General features: G+C 41.3%; 1 protein-coding gene across 6 annotated transcripts in view; it reads right to left on the bottom strand.

The window, feature by feature from the left end:
- The window catches only part of Fer (FER tyrosine kinase), a 373,761-nt gene that overhangs the window by 198,496 nt on the left and 158,547 nt on the right, over positions 1–16,718 (bottom strand). For 3 of the 6 annotated variants that reach the window (XM_037210166.1, XM_037210165.1, XM_037210164.1), the window contains exon 10: positions 4,644–4,724. The exons of the other annotated variants lie outside the window; for them this stretch is intronic. In XM_037210166.1, coding sequence (XP_037066061.1) covers positions 4,644–4,724 — 81 coding nt within the window. The remainder of the gene's footprint in view (positions 1–4,643; positions 4,725–16,718) is intronic. 6 annotated transcript variants of the gene reach the window in all.

Here is a 16,718-nt window from a genome sequence, read left to right as displayed (position 1 = left end):
TCACTAAAGCATCCAGCACTTCTCCAAGCAAGGCCCTCGAGGACGTGCTATGGTGGGAAAGAAAAAGCTCCCCCACTGGAAGGGACTAAGACTGGACATCCATCCAGGTGACTAGTCTGTTCTCAGCCTCCCCAGCAGTTGGAGGGAAGGCTCTGGACTAGAAAAGACCCTGCTAACCAGACTCCCTCCCTCCTGCACTGCACCAATTCCAATAAAGTGCAAGAACATCGGCAGCCACAGACACTGCCCACAAAGGCCAGTCCTCTTCCATGGCCAGAGGCCCTCACGCAGGCATGGGGGAGGAGTCAACTTTCCAAATGGCTATGGGCACACATTTTTATCCATAATGAATCATTAAAACAATGTTTTAATAATCCAATGTTATTTCCTGGAGACGGACTTCTGTAAACAAGCCCAATCTCAGGACATTCTTTGAAGAAACAGCCTGCCCTGGAGGAACAGTCAAACCTGGAGCCTGAAGAATAGAGAAAAAGATGAAGACAGCTATTCTCAGAAGGACAGGCTGAGAGCCAAATATCTTAGGCACTTCTTAAGCAAAGCAGCCATGAAATTTTCAGGGATGTGGCAAGGAAGATTGCCTGAGAAAGTCAATGCTGACAACGACTCCGTAATGTATAAGAAATACTGTTAATATCAGCGCATCCCTTTTTAAAAGGAATGCACTCAAAAATAACTCAATCTTTTACAGATGTTGATTTTTTTTTCTTGGAAGAACGAAGAATAGATGATTTTCGTTTCAACAGGGATTAGACCTTAAGTATTAAGAGAGATTCAGGATGATCTGGTTCTAACTGAAGGTGCTGAGGACTCATGCCCAGTCACCAAGTTGAGGATGCTCTGTTGTCCTCTGATGTTTGCATATTAAGGACACTTATTAAAAGAAACACAGCCCACTTGCTAAAGTCAAGTATCTTTATACCCTGAAAAACTATATTAAGCCACAAATGTATAAAGGGAAAGTCTGGTGATTTTAAAAAGACGTCATTGTAAAATAACAGTGCTCGGGGCACTAAGAGCTAGGCTGTAAAATGTTACATCATTTTTCTTGCTTTCTTAAGTCTATGCCGGCTGCACAAGATGATGCCCCTGGGTAAATCAGAGCAAAGAAGGTGGCTGTAACAAGCTCCCCTCCTACTTAACACCCAGATACAGTTCAAGTGCTACAGTGTTTCCCTAAATGTGTAACCAAAATCCCTAATCATCATCATCATCATCATCATCATCATCATCATCATCATCACAGTAAGGTAGAAACAGATGACCATATTGCTCTTTCTCCACATGCGGACTCCCCACATCCACTGACTTAGCCCAGAGGGACACAGCACTGTCACTCAGAGTCCACAGTTGGGATGAGGGTTGCTCTTGCTCTGGCAGTATCACAGAAACTTCATCTGTGCTTGGCACAGTCACACCTCCTTCCCACAAGACACTATCTGGAAATGACCCAGAAGTGTGAGGTGCATTTCCACCCCCCTTTTGAGGAACACCTTCCTGGTGCCACAGCAGTGCTGAGGGACTTTGTTCTGTGTGGTTTTGCTTTTTGAAAAAAAATATAATTATTATGACTTAACTTGTCTAGACTCAGTATAACCAAGCTTTTGTTTTGAAAACAATGAAGGGGCATAATAAAGCAGTCAGTTCTTCTACTTTCCTTACAGTAACAATGAACTGAGGAACACAGAATTGAACTCAAGAGTAGCCATGTTGTGTAAATCCCATATGTGCAATCAAGCACTTTATCAACTTCACCTACTCTCTAGCATTACCCACTTAAGAAATTGTCTCCATCAGGTTAGAATAACCTTATCAAAAAGAATTAAAGAGGGGCTAGAGAGATGGCTCAGAGGTTAAGAGCACTGCTTGCTCTTCCAAAGGTCCTGAGTTCAATTCCCAGCAACCACATGGTGGCTCACAACCATCTATAATGAGATCTGGTGCCCTCTTCTGGCCTGCAGGGACACATGCAAACAGAACACTGTATACATAATAAATAAATAAATCTTAAAAAAAAAAAAAAAAAAGAATTAAAGAAAAAACGAAATAAAAAGTTTAGGGGTGGGGGGGTTCAAGACAGGTGTTCTATGTGTAGCCTTGGCTGTCCTGGAATTCACTCTGTAGACCAGGCTGGTCTTGAACTCACAGAGATCCACCTGCCTCTTTCTCCTCAGTGCTGGGATTAAAGGTGTGTGCCACTACTGCCTGGTTGATATAAAGTTTTAAATTAAAGATCACCACATGGAAATTCCTGCAGATGTTGCACATGTGTTTTCCCAAAGAGGTATATGGTCTGTTCACATCTTTTCACTTGTGAGTGGGAATGCTTGGAACATGTGTGCACATGTACTAGTTTCAATATCTGTGTTCAACTCTCTTAAGCATATATTTAGAAATGGAATTGTAATCCCATGTTTAACTTTCAAAAATATTTATTTGTTTTTTTATATGAATGTGTATACCTGCCTGAGTTTACCTGCACCACATGCATGCAGGACCTGGGAGAACTCAGCAGGGGGTATCAGTTCTTCTTGAACTTGAATTGGAAACAGTTGTGAACTGTCATGTGGATACTGGGAACAAAACCCAAGTCCTACTCAAGACCAGTGAATGTTCTAAACTACTAAGCTATCCCTCTAGCATCCTCATCCGTCCTGTTCAACTTTTTGAGCAACTATTTTCCATAGTGACTAAGGCTGGGGATATAGCTCATGCACAAGATTCTGGGTTCACTCACTGCCCAATAAACAAATAAGCAAACCAGACAAAACTGCTGACCACTCTAGAAGGAGGAGGAGACAGAATGTGTTAAGTTCTCATGGCTCAGCAGGAGACTAATTTTTCCACCAAGATTAGCCAATCAAAATCCATCATTCCAGTGAGTGAGGAGTCAGAGAAATCTGTGAAGAAAAAAGAACAAACAAAAAGGTTGGGGCTGAGGACTGATGCAGGGATCAGGAGGAAGTAATTCCTTTGGGGATCTGCGTATTCACTATAATAGTGCTTTGAGAATATCAAACTTCCAACATCTCCACATCCCCATCAATGCTCATTCTGTTTCTTGATGACAGGAATGTTGTAGAGTATTATTTTAAAGTGTGTTACTTTTGTTTATAATGCATTTGTTTAACTCTATGAAGCTGTGTTACTGTGCCTGTTTAAAACAACTGATGGTCTAATAAAGATCTAAATGACCAATAGCAAGGCAGGAGAAAGGATAGGCGAGGGTGGCAGGCAGAGAGAATATATAGAAGGAGAAAACTGGGAGAAAAAAAGAAGGAATGAGAGAGGAAGGAGAAGGACTTCAGGGGCCAGTCACACAGACACCCAGCTACATAACCAGCAATGGAGTGAGAGAAAAAAAGGTATACAGAAGTAAGGAAAGGAAAAAGCTCAGAGGCAAAATTTAAAGTTAAGAAAAGCTGGCAAGAAACAAGCCAAGCTAAGGCTGGCATTTATAATTAAGAATAAGTCTCCGTGTGTGATTTATTTGGGAGCTGGGGTGGCAGGTGCCCCAAAAGACCAAAGACAATCAACAACACAGGAATAAGATAAGTTCACTAAATAAACTGCAATGTTAAGATGGGTTTTTACAGCACACTCTCTTCTGATTTTCATTGTTTCCAGTGAGAGGTCAGCTATAATACATACAATTTCTCCCTTACACATAATGGTTTTCTTCCCTCTTATAATTGACTATGATATGAATAAATATAATCATATATTTATATACAGAGACAGAGGTGAAGCTGCAGCCTGAAGCTACTGGAACACACCAGCTCACTGTTGAGATGTCCTCTGGCCTCACTGCCCCTCTTTCCCTTCTTCAGCTCCAGCATTAGACCATTTGGTCGAAACTGATGATGGCAAACACTGCTCTACTTTTCCACTCGCTCCTTCTGATCCAGTCTCTGTTCCAAGCCTCCGGCAGCAGGCCTTACTCTCCCTCATCTTCCCTTCTGTGTCTGATCTATTATTAACAAGCTCATCTAATGAATCCCATCTAATGTACTTTCTAGCAATGCTATTTTTATAGCAACATACTGCTGCTGAAATGCTCCATCTCTTTACACCATTGTCCATCTTTGCATTGGATCCGTTGGTCTTTTTGTAACAGCTACACTGAACGCACCATCTGGCCATTTCACTATCTGGGTCATCTCTTGTCTGTCTATGTTATAAATAATGAGCTACAAGTCTTTTTAGGATGTCAGATATTCTTGCATTATATGCCAGGAAACTTGCATAAAAGAAAAGGAGTCTGAATTCAATATTTACCTAGAGAAAAGAGGACAACTATCTACTGTTCTTGCTGTCAAACTTCTAAAAAAATAGTAATAGTCACTAAGCAGGACCTGGATTAGTTGCAATTTTAGTTTGAATCAATGACCAGTCCCTTATTCACATCACTAAGAAGACATCTTTCAAACTCAAGTACCCACTAAGTGAGGGGTCACAGCCCCATTTGATACAAAGTCTTAAGAATTCATTGCAGAGAAGCAACTTTGGGGAAGGAACTGAGTGTAGCAAATGCAAGATGCTCAGTTCCATTGCTTGAGACCAGCAGCCTCAGAGAAACATAAAAACCAACAAAAAACCACCCTCACTTGCTTATACCACCTCACCTTCTTAGTGTTGGGAGAAATCCATTTGGGTTGTCTCTGTGTCCTTCTCTGGTCGCATTCTTCACACAGTGAATCAAACCCCTTAAATAGGAAGTGACAGCGTGGGTATGGTGGCTGATGCCTGTAATCTCAGTCCATGAGGCTGAGGCAAGAGTATCACCATGAGTTTGTGGCTTTACCTGCCTTACATAGTACAGCCAGTTACATAGCATTACCCTGTGTGGAGGTTAGAATGATAAATGTCTACCATAGTCTCTTAGGCATCTGAATACTTGGTCCCCAGCTGGTGGCGCAGTTTGCAGAGGCTGGGTAGGTGTGGCCCTGCTGGAGGAAGTATGTCACTGGAGGTGGGCTTTGAGAATATAAAAGACCTGGGCTGTTTCTAGTTCACTCTCTGCTTCACGTCTGTGCTTCAAGATGTGAGCCCTCAGCTTCCAGTGACTACTGTCACACCTGCTATCAAGGTTCTCTGCTATCTATTTACTGAGCACATCTATTCACTGCTCTTGCTGTCAAACTTTTGGAGATATAGTAATAGTCACTGAGCAGGACTTGGATTAGTTGCAATATTAGTTTGAATCAATGGCCAGTCCAGTCCCTTATTCACATCACTAAGGAGACATCTTTCAAACTCAAGTACCCACTGAGCTAGGGGTCACAGCCCAATGTGCTACAAGGCCCTTCCTTCTGTAACTTGCCTTGGTGGTGGTATTTTATCAAAGCAACAGAAAAACAACAAAGATTAAAAAAAAAAAAAAAAACAGAGAAGGAAAAGAAGAAAGGAAAGAGGAGGTGAGGAGAGGTAGGGAGGGAAAGAGGGGAGCACTGGGTAGATACTGTTGCCCCACTCTGAGGGCTGGGCTCTTCTACTTCTAATCTGTCCCATGAGCCTAAACACAGTCCTAACAAGTTTGTCAGAACCTCGTTGGGAGCCATCTGCTCATACAGCGTAACACAAGATGCAGTAGTCCAAGACCTGCCTTCTCTTTTAAAAGACTCCCACTTCCTGAACGGGCTCATAGAGGCTTCCTCATTTGCTCAGCTCTCTGAGGGACTGTTAAAAGTTGTTATTCAGTAGCCCATTGCCCATTTTTTGTTATTAAAAAGAATCACCAGCAGACTCGGTAGCTTTCCAATTATATTGTATTTTTTAAAGAGAAGTCATCCATCAGTCACCATTTCACTCCCATTATATATGAAGCAAAACAAGAATTATACTCAGGGTCTTCACAAAGGCAGACACTAAAAAGCACTAATTTATCAAATACAGTCTTCATTTGGAGGACATCATTTGAGGACATATAGCCAAGGGTATAGACTGTATTTCTCAACTGACAATTTAAAGGATTAAAGGCCAAGCAGGGCACAGCGGCATACTCATGTAATCCCAGGACTAGGGACACCGGAGCAGGATGAAGAGGTGGAAGCCAGCATGGGTACTTAGTAAAACCTTCACTTATAGGAAAGTTAAAGGACCAAACATCTCATGAATTTTGGTCTCTGTTACTGTGTCTTTCCCCTTATGTTAATTGCTTTGGGGGTAGGAAGGTTCTCCTTCTCAGTGTTGTGTTTACTGCAGAGGCTCCACAAGGACACTGGGAAGCAGACTAGTAAGTGCGTTTCGTTTTTGTAAAGGTTTAGGTTTCCAGCTGGTGTCTCCCAGGTGCATCTGCTGTTTAGTATTCCGCCTCAGCCCAGGCACCAATAATCCTCTTACCCACTCGGCCCTGCTGTGTCACACTAATGACTGGGACACGTGGCACTTCAAGGCCACGGTCAAGATTGTATTCATTAGAACAGACTCAGAAAGAGGAAGCCAAAAGAAAATCCTGAGACAATGAAAACAAAAATAATAATAATAATAATAAGTTTTAAATAAAGAAAGGCAGTGGGTTGTTGGTGTTGTTTTGTTTTCTCCCATTGTCAGCTAATAACTTCCAACCAGGAGATGTAGTTTAGAAAGAACTCAAGTCAACTCCTGTAGCAGGAATCTTAAAAGTTCTTATTAATAAAATCAAACCCGGCCAGGTATTGGGGTGAAATGCTGGACGATCAGAGAGATAGAACAAGCCATGGCTAACTTCACCTGGCCAACTTCTCAGCTGATCTTGTTTCCTCAGACTGGAAGCTTCTGTGTCCTCATCCCAATGGCTCTCAGCTGAACTGCGCTGCTCAAAACCTAAAAGCTTAACCAGCCAAATGCCACTAGCCCAATGCTTCTAGTTTCTGGTCCTCGCGCCTTATATACCTTTCTGCTTTCTACCACCACTCCCTGGTGTGGTGTGTGTGTCACCATGCCTGGCCTTTTCCAATGTGGCCTTGAACTCACAGAGATCCAGAGGGATTTCTACCTCTGGAATGCTAGAATTAAAGGTGTGAGTGCCACTACTTTTTAGCCTTTGTATCTAGTGGTTGTTCTGTCTCTGACCCCAGATAAGTTTATTAGGGTGCACAATATTTTGGGGAACACAATACCACCACAAACTCCCATCCCCAACCAAGAAGCTATTTCCAACTGACAAGTGCTTGCAATGAAAAAAATAAGTTTTTTCCAATGGAGTTTCACTGGGCATATAAACCACACTGAAGGGCAGATCTCATGCTCAGCAGTAGAAGGCCAACAAAAAATGAACTCAGTGTTTTTGTAGATTTTGTTGTGGTTGTTTCATAATGCTTTGGGTACTGTTTTTATCTTATTGGTCTTTGCTTGTACATTATTGCTTCCCGGTTTATGTTTTTATGGGAAGTGTGTTTGTGTGTGCACACATACACACATGTCTCTGTATATGTGTTTCTTATGCTTTTTATTTTTTAAAAAAAATTTCTGGTTTGTTTTTTATTTGCTTGTTTGTTTTCTAAAGAAAGAGAAAGAAGGTGTGGTGTTGGGTGGGTAGGAGGTGAGGAGGACGTGGGAGGGGAATGAAGGAGGGAAACTGTGATCTGCAGCAGGGAGCTGGAGAGATGGCTTTAAGAAGCAAGGGAAGAAGAACTTGGTCAAGCTCTGAATGCTCATCTCCTTCCCAGCCACACTAAGAAACCTGGTCACACTCTGGGACAGTGTTACCTTCTGCCTGCAAACCTAAGGATCAAATCAGCACAACAGAAGGGAGAGCTCCTGGACCAAATCACAACAACGCCTGCTGGCACAGCCGGAACTTGTGCACACCTCAGACACAAAAGTAGATGGACTCTTCCATAACTACCTGACTTGGGGGGCATTACATCAATACAAAACTAACTCAGCATGCTTCCTTGGAATGTGCACTCGTAATTACAGAGTTCCAATTAGCAACTACAAATGTGTACCCTCATGTTCGCTGAAGCACTATTCAAAATGCCAAGAGTCAATCTAAGTGTCCACAATGGACGAGTGGATAAGGAAAACGTGTATACCCACAATGTGATAAATACTATCCAGGCTAAAGAGGGAATTCAGATCTGGACAGAGAGCTCACTGGGTACAGCACTTGCTACACAAGCAGGAGGCTGGGACTCTAGCTGCCCAGGACTCACATGAGAGCCAGGTGTGACATTCATGTCTGTACTCTGAACTGGTGGAAGCAGAGACAGAAAGGGCTGGAGCCGTGCTGGCCCACCAGCCTAGCAAAACTGGCAAGGGGTTCAAAACCAACCAAGGTAGCAGTGAGGCAGGTGACAAGGAAGGCACCCGGGGTCGGGTACAGATGTCTTCTTCCACACACAAGCCTCAATATTTTCTAAAAATCTTGTTGCAATTCCTTGAGTGATAACCTAAGACTTGTAGACAATCTAAAACTCAATTTAAAATGTCTTTTTCAAAAAAGAAATGTATTGCCCCCAAAGGAAAGTTTCCTCGTTTGTTGTAAGAGCAATGCAAAGACCAAATGACTAATGGCCAGCAGCACTACTTCGTGAGCTGGCACACTCCCAGGAAGAGGAAGGATGCTCGGCTCAGGGGACACATGCTGTCACAACTCCTTACTTCTGCAACGGAGCACCTGCCTCCTTAGCTGGCTTCCTGAGCGCTGCAGCACAGAGGCACCATAGAAGCAAACAGAGATGGGTGGGTTCCATTAAACGTTATTTAGGGACACAGAAACCTGAATGTTACATAATTTTTACATGTCACCATATGTTTTTCTTTTGATTTTTATAAACATACAAAATAGTAAAAACATTTCACAACTGGTAGCCATCCCTATACGAGTCAGGTTTGGTACATGAGCCACGTGATCTACCATTTAAGTTATATAATCTAATACAGAGACTATATTAAGAAAGACTAACAAAGAAGATTTAGAAGTCAGTAAGTTCAAATTCTCAGCCTACCACTTCCATTTCCAATCCACATAACTTTACCCATCCTCTCTCTGCATCGATTTTCTTTTGTGTAACCTGGGAATCATACTAGTAGTGACTATTAGGAAGGTAGGGTATTGCCAAACAAGACTGCAGGGTTTGAATATGACACACAAAGGAATTAGTAATACTCTGGGCATCCAGTAATTGGCAAATCCTATCTGAATATGTGTAACTACCATTCTACTGATGCCATAATCAAAACACAGGAAAATTTTCATCAGTTGAAAATATCAATTATTGCATGCAAAAATGACCTATATCCAACTCCCCATAAGCAGGATTAGAAAAAAACACATTAAACAAAATTGGTTTAATATAATACTTCAGGCCTGAAATTCTGATGTTTACAGTCCGCCCCTGAATTACAGCCAAAGCCAGGACTAGGATTAATTTAGACACACACACTATGGATCTAAAACCCCACTGTTTACTGTTTTATCAGAGCAATGAAGTGGGCATTTATGAACCAAACTGCAAACACAATTTCTTCCCGAATAATGGAGGATGAAGAGTTCAGAAAACATGCCAGATGGTGGTGGTGTATGCCTTTAATCCCAGCACTCAGGAGGCAGAGCCAGGTAGATCTCTATGAGTTTGAGGCCAGCCTGGTCTACAGAGCGAGATGCAGGAGGCACCAAAACCACATGGAGAAACCTTTCTCGAAAAACTAAAGATGGGGGGAAAGAGTTCAGGAAACACAGAGGCTAGAGTTGTCAAAAAAAAAAAAAATATGCAAAGCACACGAACAACAAAATTAAGAGTAAAAATTTGGCATTGAGGCTGAGTTTAAAGGTAGGCTGCTGAGTGCCAGGCAGGTATGATGGTGCCAGGAGAGGTGCAGCACTCAGGAAATTGAGGCAGGAGAGGGAGCTTGAGGTCATACTTGAGTATATAGAAAGTACTCATAGGAACGTGAGAAACAAAAAACTCTCTCTCAAAGAAAGAAAAGCAAGCTGTCTACACACATGACCTTTGGGGCTCCCGGGATAAGTGATCATAAAGTATCTCAAAGACAAAGTAGAAGAACCAGTTTGAAGCAAAGTTGAGGATCTCTCCTCCAACAGCCCCACATTTTAAGTTCTTTCTTGATAGCAGAAGAATAGACACAAACAACAGCAGCTTGGATGGTGCCCCCCACAAAGATGTCCACAGGAACTTTTGGATGTGACATTACAGTTTTGAGGGTGGTGGGAGTTACAGACATTATGATGAGACTATTCTAGATGATGCGGGTTTAGTCCTAACCTAACGACAAGTATCCTCAGATGATGACAGACAGACAGAGAAGCTGGTAAGGCAATGAGAAGAAACAAACTGGTGTGTTCTGTCCAGGAGCCAAAGAACTTAGGATTCCAGCAGCCACCAGGAGCTAGGAGAGAAGTACGGACAGATTCCCTGTAGATACACTAGAAACCAGTCACCCAGTGCTACGGGGCTTCAGACTGCCTTAACAGTGACAGGAATTTCTGTTCTCTGTCAAGTTTGCAGTAATCTGTTATGCTGTCATGAACATTAATATAAGGTGACAAAGAATAATCATTTCACATTTGTCTTATAAAGCAATCACTGGCATTCTAACTATACAAAAAAAAAAAAATCACCCATTATAACAAATCAGAAAAACTGGCCAAATATGACACTGTTATCACAAATTCTACACAACAAAATTAAAGTACAGGTGAGTATACGTACGTGTGTGTGTGTGTGTGTGTGTGTGTGTGTGTGTTTGTGTGCATTTGTAACTGTTTTTCATTTCTTATCCATATTTTAAAAACTTACTTTAACTGAAACAACACCTTGCCTTAGAATTTACTGTCAACAGTATATTGCAGTCCCAAAGACAGATTTTCTCAGCAGGAGCCCCGATCATGCCAAGAAACCATGTAGCAATATTCACACTCAACCAGAAGGTCACTGGGTCTTCATCTGCCTACAGCACAGGAGTAAGAAAACCAGTTCTTTTCTCTGCCTTGTTCACATCATTTTCACACAAATCAGCACAGCTTGAGGCCTCCTGTATTTTAGGGTCCAGGACTATTTCTGACAGTCTGTCATCAGGAACGAAAAAAGACCTTGAAGGAAACCAAAGGCTGAGAAGGTGTCTCTGTTAGAGCATCTGGTAAGGTGCAAGGCTGGGCTCACTTCCCAGCAACATGGGCATGAATGAATGAATGAATGAATGAGTAACAAAGGTAGTCAAATCCCAAAGCAAAAATAAGTAGGGCAATATTTGCATATGCAGACAGAATATTATTAAAGAGATCAACATTGAAAATAAGTACAGAAATTCCTACACAGTAATTTTTCTCTCATCTGTTGCAATGTACTCATGCAATAAAACTCCATCAAATCAGCAGCAGAAAGGACCTCCACGTTTAAGCTTCTCTTCTTCAATATTTAATTACATGAAACATGGGAAAGTGAGGTGAAAGATTTCCGTCAAAATGCTTGTACAGATGACAGATCTAACCTACTCTCCTCTCTACTGTCCTAGTGCTCAGATTATATCTTGAGTCAATCAAATGATCAACATCAATGAGTCGTTCAAAAACTTAAGTGGTAGGGAAGGTAGAAGTGCTTTATTCTTACATTTGAAACATTCAATCATAACTTATATTCTGTATAAAACTATGGTTCACTTATACCTAAAATAATCTTCAATACTATAATTCAATAATATGAGGAAAACAGAAAGAGACCAGTGAGTTTCATGATTATAAGAAGCGGAATTCTGCCACTCTAATGAACACATACAGGAAGGGCCATTTTGTCCTGGAATGGCAAAATAATGGGTTAGCAACAACTCTAAACCAACCAATCAAACAAAAACAAACACACAAAAAATGACACCATCAAGAATGGCAGCGCACATCTGCACAGCCAACATTTGGGGGCCACACAGCAAGAGGACTGCCTATGCATGGCCATCCCTGGCTCCATATGGAGACTCTGTCTCGAAAAGAACAACCAAAAAAGATAAAACAGTAAGAAGGGAGGCCTTTGAATATGCACCTAAAAAAACTTGGATTCACAGTTCAGAAATTTTATTCAGTGCCTTTTAAATTATTAACTCTCAAAGAAGTTCAGAAAGCTGCAAAATGAGTAAAACCGGGAGTAGCATCAACATTGCTAATGATTTTTTTTTTTTTTTTTTTTTTTTTTTTTTTTTTTTTTTTTTTTTTTTTTTGGTTTTTCGAGACAGGGTTTCTCTATGTAGCTTTGCGCCTTTCCTGGAGCTCACTTGGTAGCCCAGGCTGGCCTCGAACTCACAGAGATCCGCCTGGCTCTGCCTCCCGCGTGCTGGGATTAAAGGCGTGCGCCACCACCGCCCGGCAATTGCTAATGATTTAAAGGTAATGTCAAAGAGGACAGCTGTAATGTGCCACTTGAAGACTCTCTCAAGAAAAAAACAAACAACAAAAGCATTGATCTGCTTAGAAAACAGCTGTAATGCTGAAGGTGGTTAGCATTTCCCGAGTGCTGACTATGCACCGAATACAAGTACCACTGCCCGTGCATGCACTGTGCTGCACGCTTTAGCCTTCTACATCATCATGTATCAGGTCCTGGTAACAGCCTCTTCTCAAAGATCAAAAAACCAAAAATTGCAGAGTGCTTAAATAACTTCTCCAAGAATATAATGATGAGTTCTTATTCAGAATACTGGTTCTCACATTCAAATCTAAAGTGTACTGTAAATCTAAAATTCCTTCCTATACTGATAGGTTGACAAGATTATTTATAGAATTGAATCTACAATTTTAAATATCAACCTCACTGATTCAGAAGTATACAAAAACTATATAGATACATAGAATATTCTTTTGAGGCCTACAGCGATATAAAATAGCTAACATATATATATATATATATATATATATATATATATATATATATATATATTTTTTTTTTTTCCTGAGACAGGGTTTCTCTGTGTAGCTTTGTGCCTTTCCTGGGACTCACTTGGTAGCCCAGGCTGGCCTCGAACTCACAGAGATCCGCCTGGCTCTGCCTCCCGAGTGCTGGGATTAAAGGCGTGTGCCACCACTGCCCGGCTGCTAACAGATATTTTAAAATTTAATTGGAATTTAAAAATAACTTATCTTGAACTAAACACAACAAATTAAATGCTTCATTTGGGCATATCTTTTAACAGATTGCCTTCATAAAACAAACTGTACATTCCTGTCTTCTAAAATACATGTAAGTAGGCCAGGTGGTGGTGGTGCACGCCTTTAATCACAGCACTCTGGAGGCAGAGCCAGGCGGATCTCTGTGAGTTCGAGGCCAGCCTGGGCTACCAAATGAGTTCCAGGAAAAGGCACAAAGCTACACAGAGAAACCCTGTCTCGAAGAAAAAAAAAAAAAAGAAAGAAAAAAAAAACTTGTAAGCAAACATTGTTTGATTTTCTTTGAGCTAAGGTATTAGAGACTTTGCTATGCAATTTCTTCTGTGTGTATTTTGTGCCTTTCCTAGCCACCATGATTTGAAAGTATTCCGAACTTTGAGACAAGGTTACATCCTGGAAATACTTTTAGTCGATAGGCTCTCTTACTATTTTACTATTCTCTCCATTCACAGAGAACTCATCATTAATAGCTTTTCTATGTATCAATAACAAGCATGCTGAGAAAGAGACCATGGAAACACTCCCATTCACAATAGCCTCAAGAAAAAATATCTAGGAATAAACCTAAACAGGGAGGTGAAAGAAGTCTATAATGAAATTTTTGAATCTCTGAATAAAGAGATTGAAAAGATATCAGAAGATAAAAAGACCTCCAATGGTCATGGACTGGTACAATTAATATTGTAAAAATAACCATCCTACCAAAAGCAATTTACAGATTCAATGAAATCCCCATCAAAATAACATTCTTTACAAAAAAAGAAAAAGACTCCATAAATTCATATAGATGCACAAGAGACCCCAGATATCCAGAACAATCCTGAGCAAAAAGTTCAATTCTGGAGGAATTAACACACCAGATTTCAAGCTATATTGCAAGGTTATGGTAATAAAAACAGCACAGTACTGCCACAAAAATAGACAAGTAGATTAGTGGAATAACAGGCCCAAACATGAGTGCATAGAATTATAGCCATATGATGATCAGTGAAAATGCCAAAATATGATAGAAAAAAGACAGTATCTTTAACAAATGGAATTAGGAAAACTGGGAACACACATAGAAGAAATCCACCCACAATTATTATCTTGCAGGAAACTCAATTCCAATGTATCAATGACCTCAATGTGAAACCTAACACTGAAACTCCTAGAAGAAAACATATGCAGTACCCCACAAGATAGAGATGTAAGACAGGACTTTCTGTAGGACCCCACTGACTCAGGAGTTAAAGCCAACAACTGACCACTAGGACCCCGTGAAACTAGAAGGTATAGGTTTTATACACACATACAAGGCAGCTCCAAATCTTTACATTTGAGAATATAACTTGCAGTTATTATAACTGCAGAAGCCAGGAAAGCAGGAAAAGACCATGAGGGTAGGGAAGAGAGGAACTCCACAGAGGGAGAAAGCATGACACAGGTGCTATGGAGGGAAAAGTGGGGGAGGGGAGCACTTGGGCTGAGATGAGCAGACAGAGTGGGAGGAAGGAAAAATGAATGCCAGCAAGGATGTTTGAGAAAGCCATAGGAAACGATTTGTAGGCAAGTATAGAAATCAGATATAATATGGATGTGTGTAGTTGTGTGTATGTAGAGATAGATGGATAGGTGGGTGTGTAAGCAGACAGACAGACAGGACAGTTATACCACACAGGGAGATAATATTCTCTCCAGGAGCCATAAACAACTTATAAGAACCACAAACCCGCCGGGCGGTGGTGGCGCACGCCTTTAATCCCAGCACTTGGGAGGCAGAGCCAGGCGGATCTCTGTGAGTTCGAGGCCAGCCTGGGCTACCAAGTGAGTGCCAGGAAAGGCGCAAAGCTACACAGAGAAACCCTGTCTCGAAAAACCAAAAAAAAAACAAAAAAAAAAAAAAAAAAAAAAGAACCACAAACCCTCCCTTGGGGTTAATAGTGGGCAAGGGTAGACCACTGAGAAGACTGTAGCCTATTGCCATTATTGCTGAAGACACCACATATTCAGACACAGAACATGGTGGAATCAAGAAGAAATTGACCAGAAGTCTCTTTTCTGTGGACTAGCTCTTGTAGATGGAAAGACACTATACAAGCTGCAATGGATAAAAGCAATCAGTAATCCTGCCTAGCTGTGAAGACTGTGAATCACAACAATAAATTTTGGTTAATGTAAGAAAATTTTTCAAATAAATATTTAAAGTGCAATAGTGGCACCTTTATCACGGAAGTAATCAACACCTATCTGCTTAGACCTGGCACCTGTTCAATAAGAGGGAATTCATGCTGGGTACTGTAAACCTAGCCAACTACCCATTGCTGGAGAGGTCATTCACCTGACAGAATCTACTACTGCCATGTTTCTAAGCCAATATGATTTCCAACTGTATTCTAAATAACCACCCTTCTACCCACAGATAAACGTATTTCTTATCCTTCATCAAAGATATTTTTTTTTGTAGATGGAGACAAGTACGTAGATCCACAACTGGTCAAAACACAGAGGGCAGGTGACTGTTGAGTACTCAACACCAACTAGCACTTCTACAAAGCACCACCTGCCACATGAGTACTGTGGGATGGTCTGTATGTCAAATTGCTCTGATTGGTCAATAAATAAAACATTGATTGGCCAGTGGCCAGGCAGGAAGTAGGTGGGACAAGGAGAGAGGAGAATTCTGGGAAGCGGAAGGCTGAGGCGGGGAGACACTGCCAGCTGCCGCCATGACAAGAAGCATGTGAAGACGCCGGTAAGCCACCAGCCACGTGGCAAGGTATAGATTTATGGAAATGGATTAATTTAAGCTATAAGAACAGTTAGCAAGAACCCTGCCACGGCCATACAGTTTGTAAGCAATATAAGTCTCTGTGTTTACTTGGTTGGGTCTGAGCGGCTGTGGGACTGGCAGAGATTTGTCCTGACTGTGGGCCAGGCAGGAAAACTCTAGCTACACATGAGGCTCAGAGAACAGTATGGAAGACAAGGTAGAAAAACTGTCAGAGTCTGCTGCTGGACAGTGTCTTCTAGACATGACGAAAAGCTGCACTCATGAATCACAACAACATGGTTGCCTAAAGAAGGTCTGAAGAATGACAACGCCAGGATCCCATCATTAGATGAAGAGCTATGGGCAATCAATCACTGCTGAGAGATTTTCCTCAGGAATGAACCCCTCCCCTGATAGGTTATCTGATCCTAAGTGATCAACACTAAATCCATAAACATAGGTACAACACTAAATGGAATCAGTATGTTGTACATATACATGTATGTGTGTGTGATAATAACAATTAGATAAGAAGTCATAGATTGCCAGGTGATGGCACAAGCCTTTAATCCCAGCACTCGGGAGACAGAGCCAGGTGGATCTCTGTGCGTTTGAAGCCAGCCTGGTCTGCAGAGCAAGATCCAGGACAGGCACCAGAACTACAACAGAGAAACCCTGTCTCACAAAAAGAAAAACAAACAAACAAAAAAAAGAAGCCATAGATTTAAGAGGGAGTAGAGAAAAACACAAAAGAAGTTGGAAGAAGAGAGAGAAGTGAAAAGGATGTAAATACAGAACTCATATAGGAAGTTCTAAAAAACCCGCTTATTCCTAAAAATTTAAACTTAGCTA

This window comes from Peromyscus leucopus, chromosome 13 (assembly GCF_004664715.2).
Source record: "Peromyscus leucopus breed LL Stock chromosome 13, UCI_PerLeu_2.1, whole genome shotgun sequence".
Taxonomy (NCBI): Eukaryota; Metazoa; Chordata; class Mammalia; order Rodentia; family Cricetidae; genus Peromyscus; species Peromyscus leucopus.
This window is presented reverse-complemented; position numbering and strand designations above follow the sequence as displayed.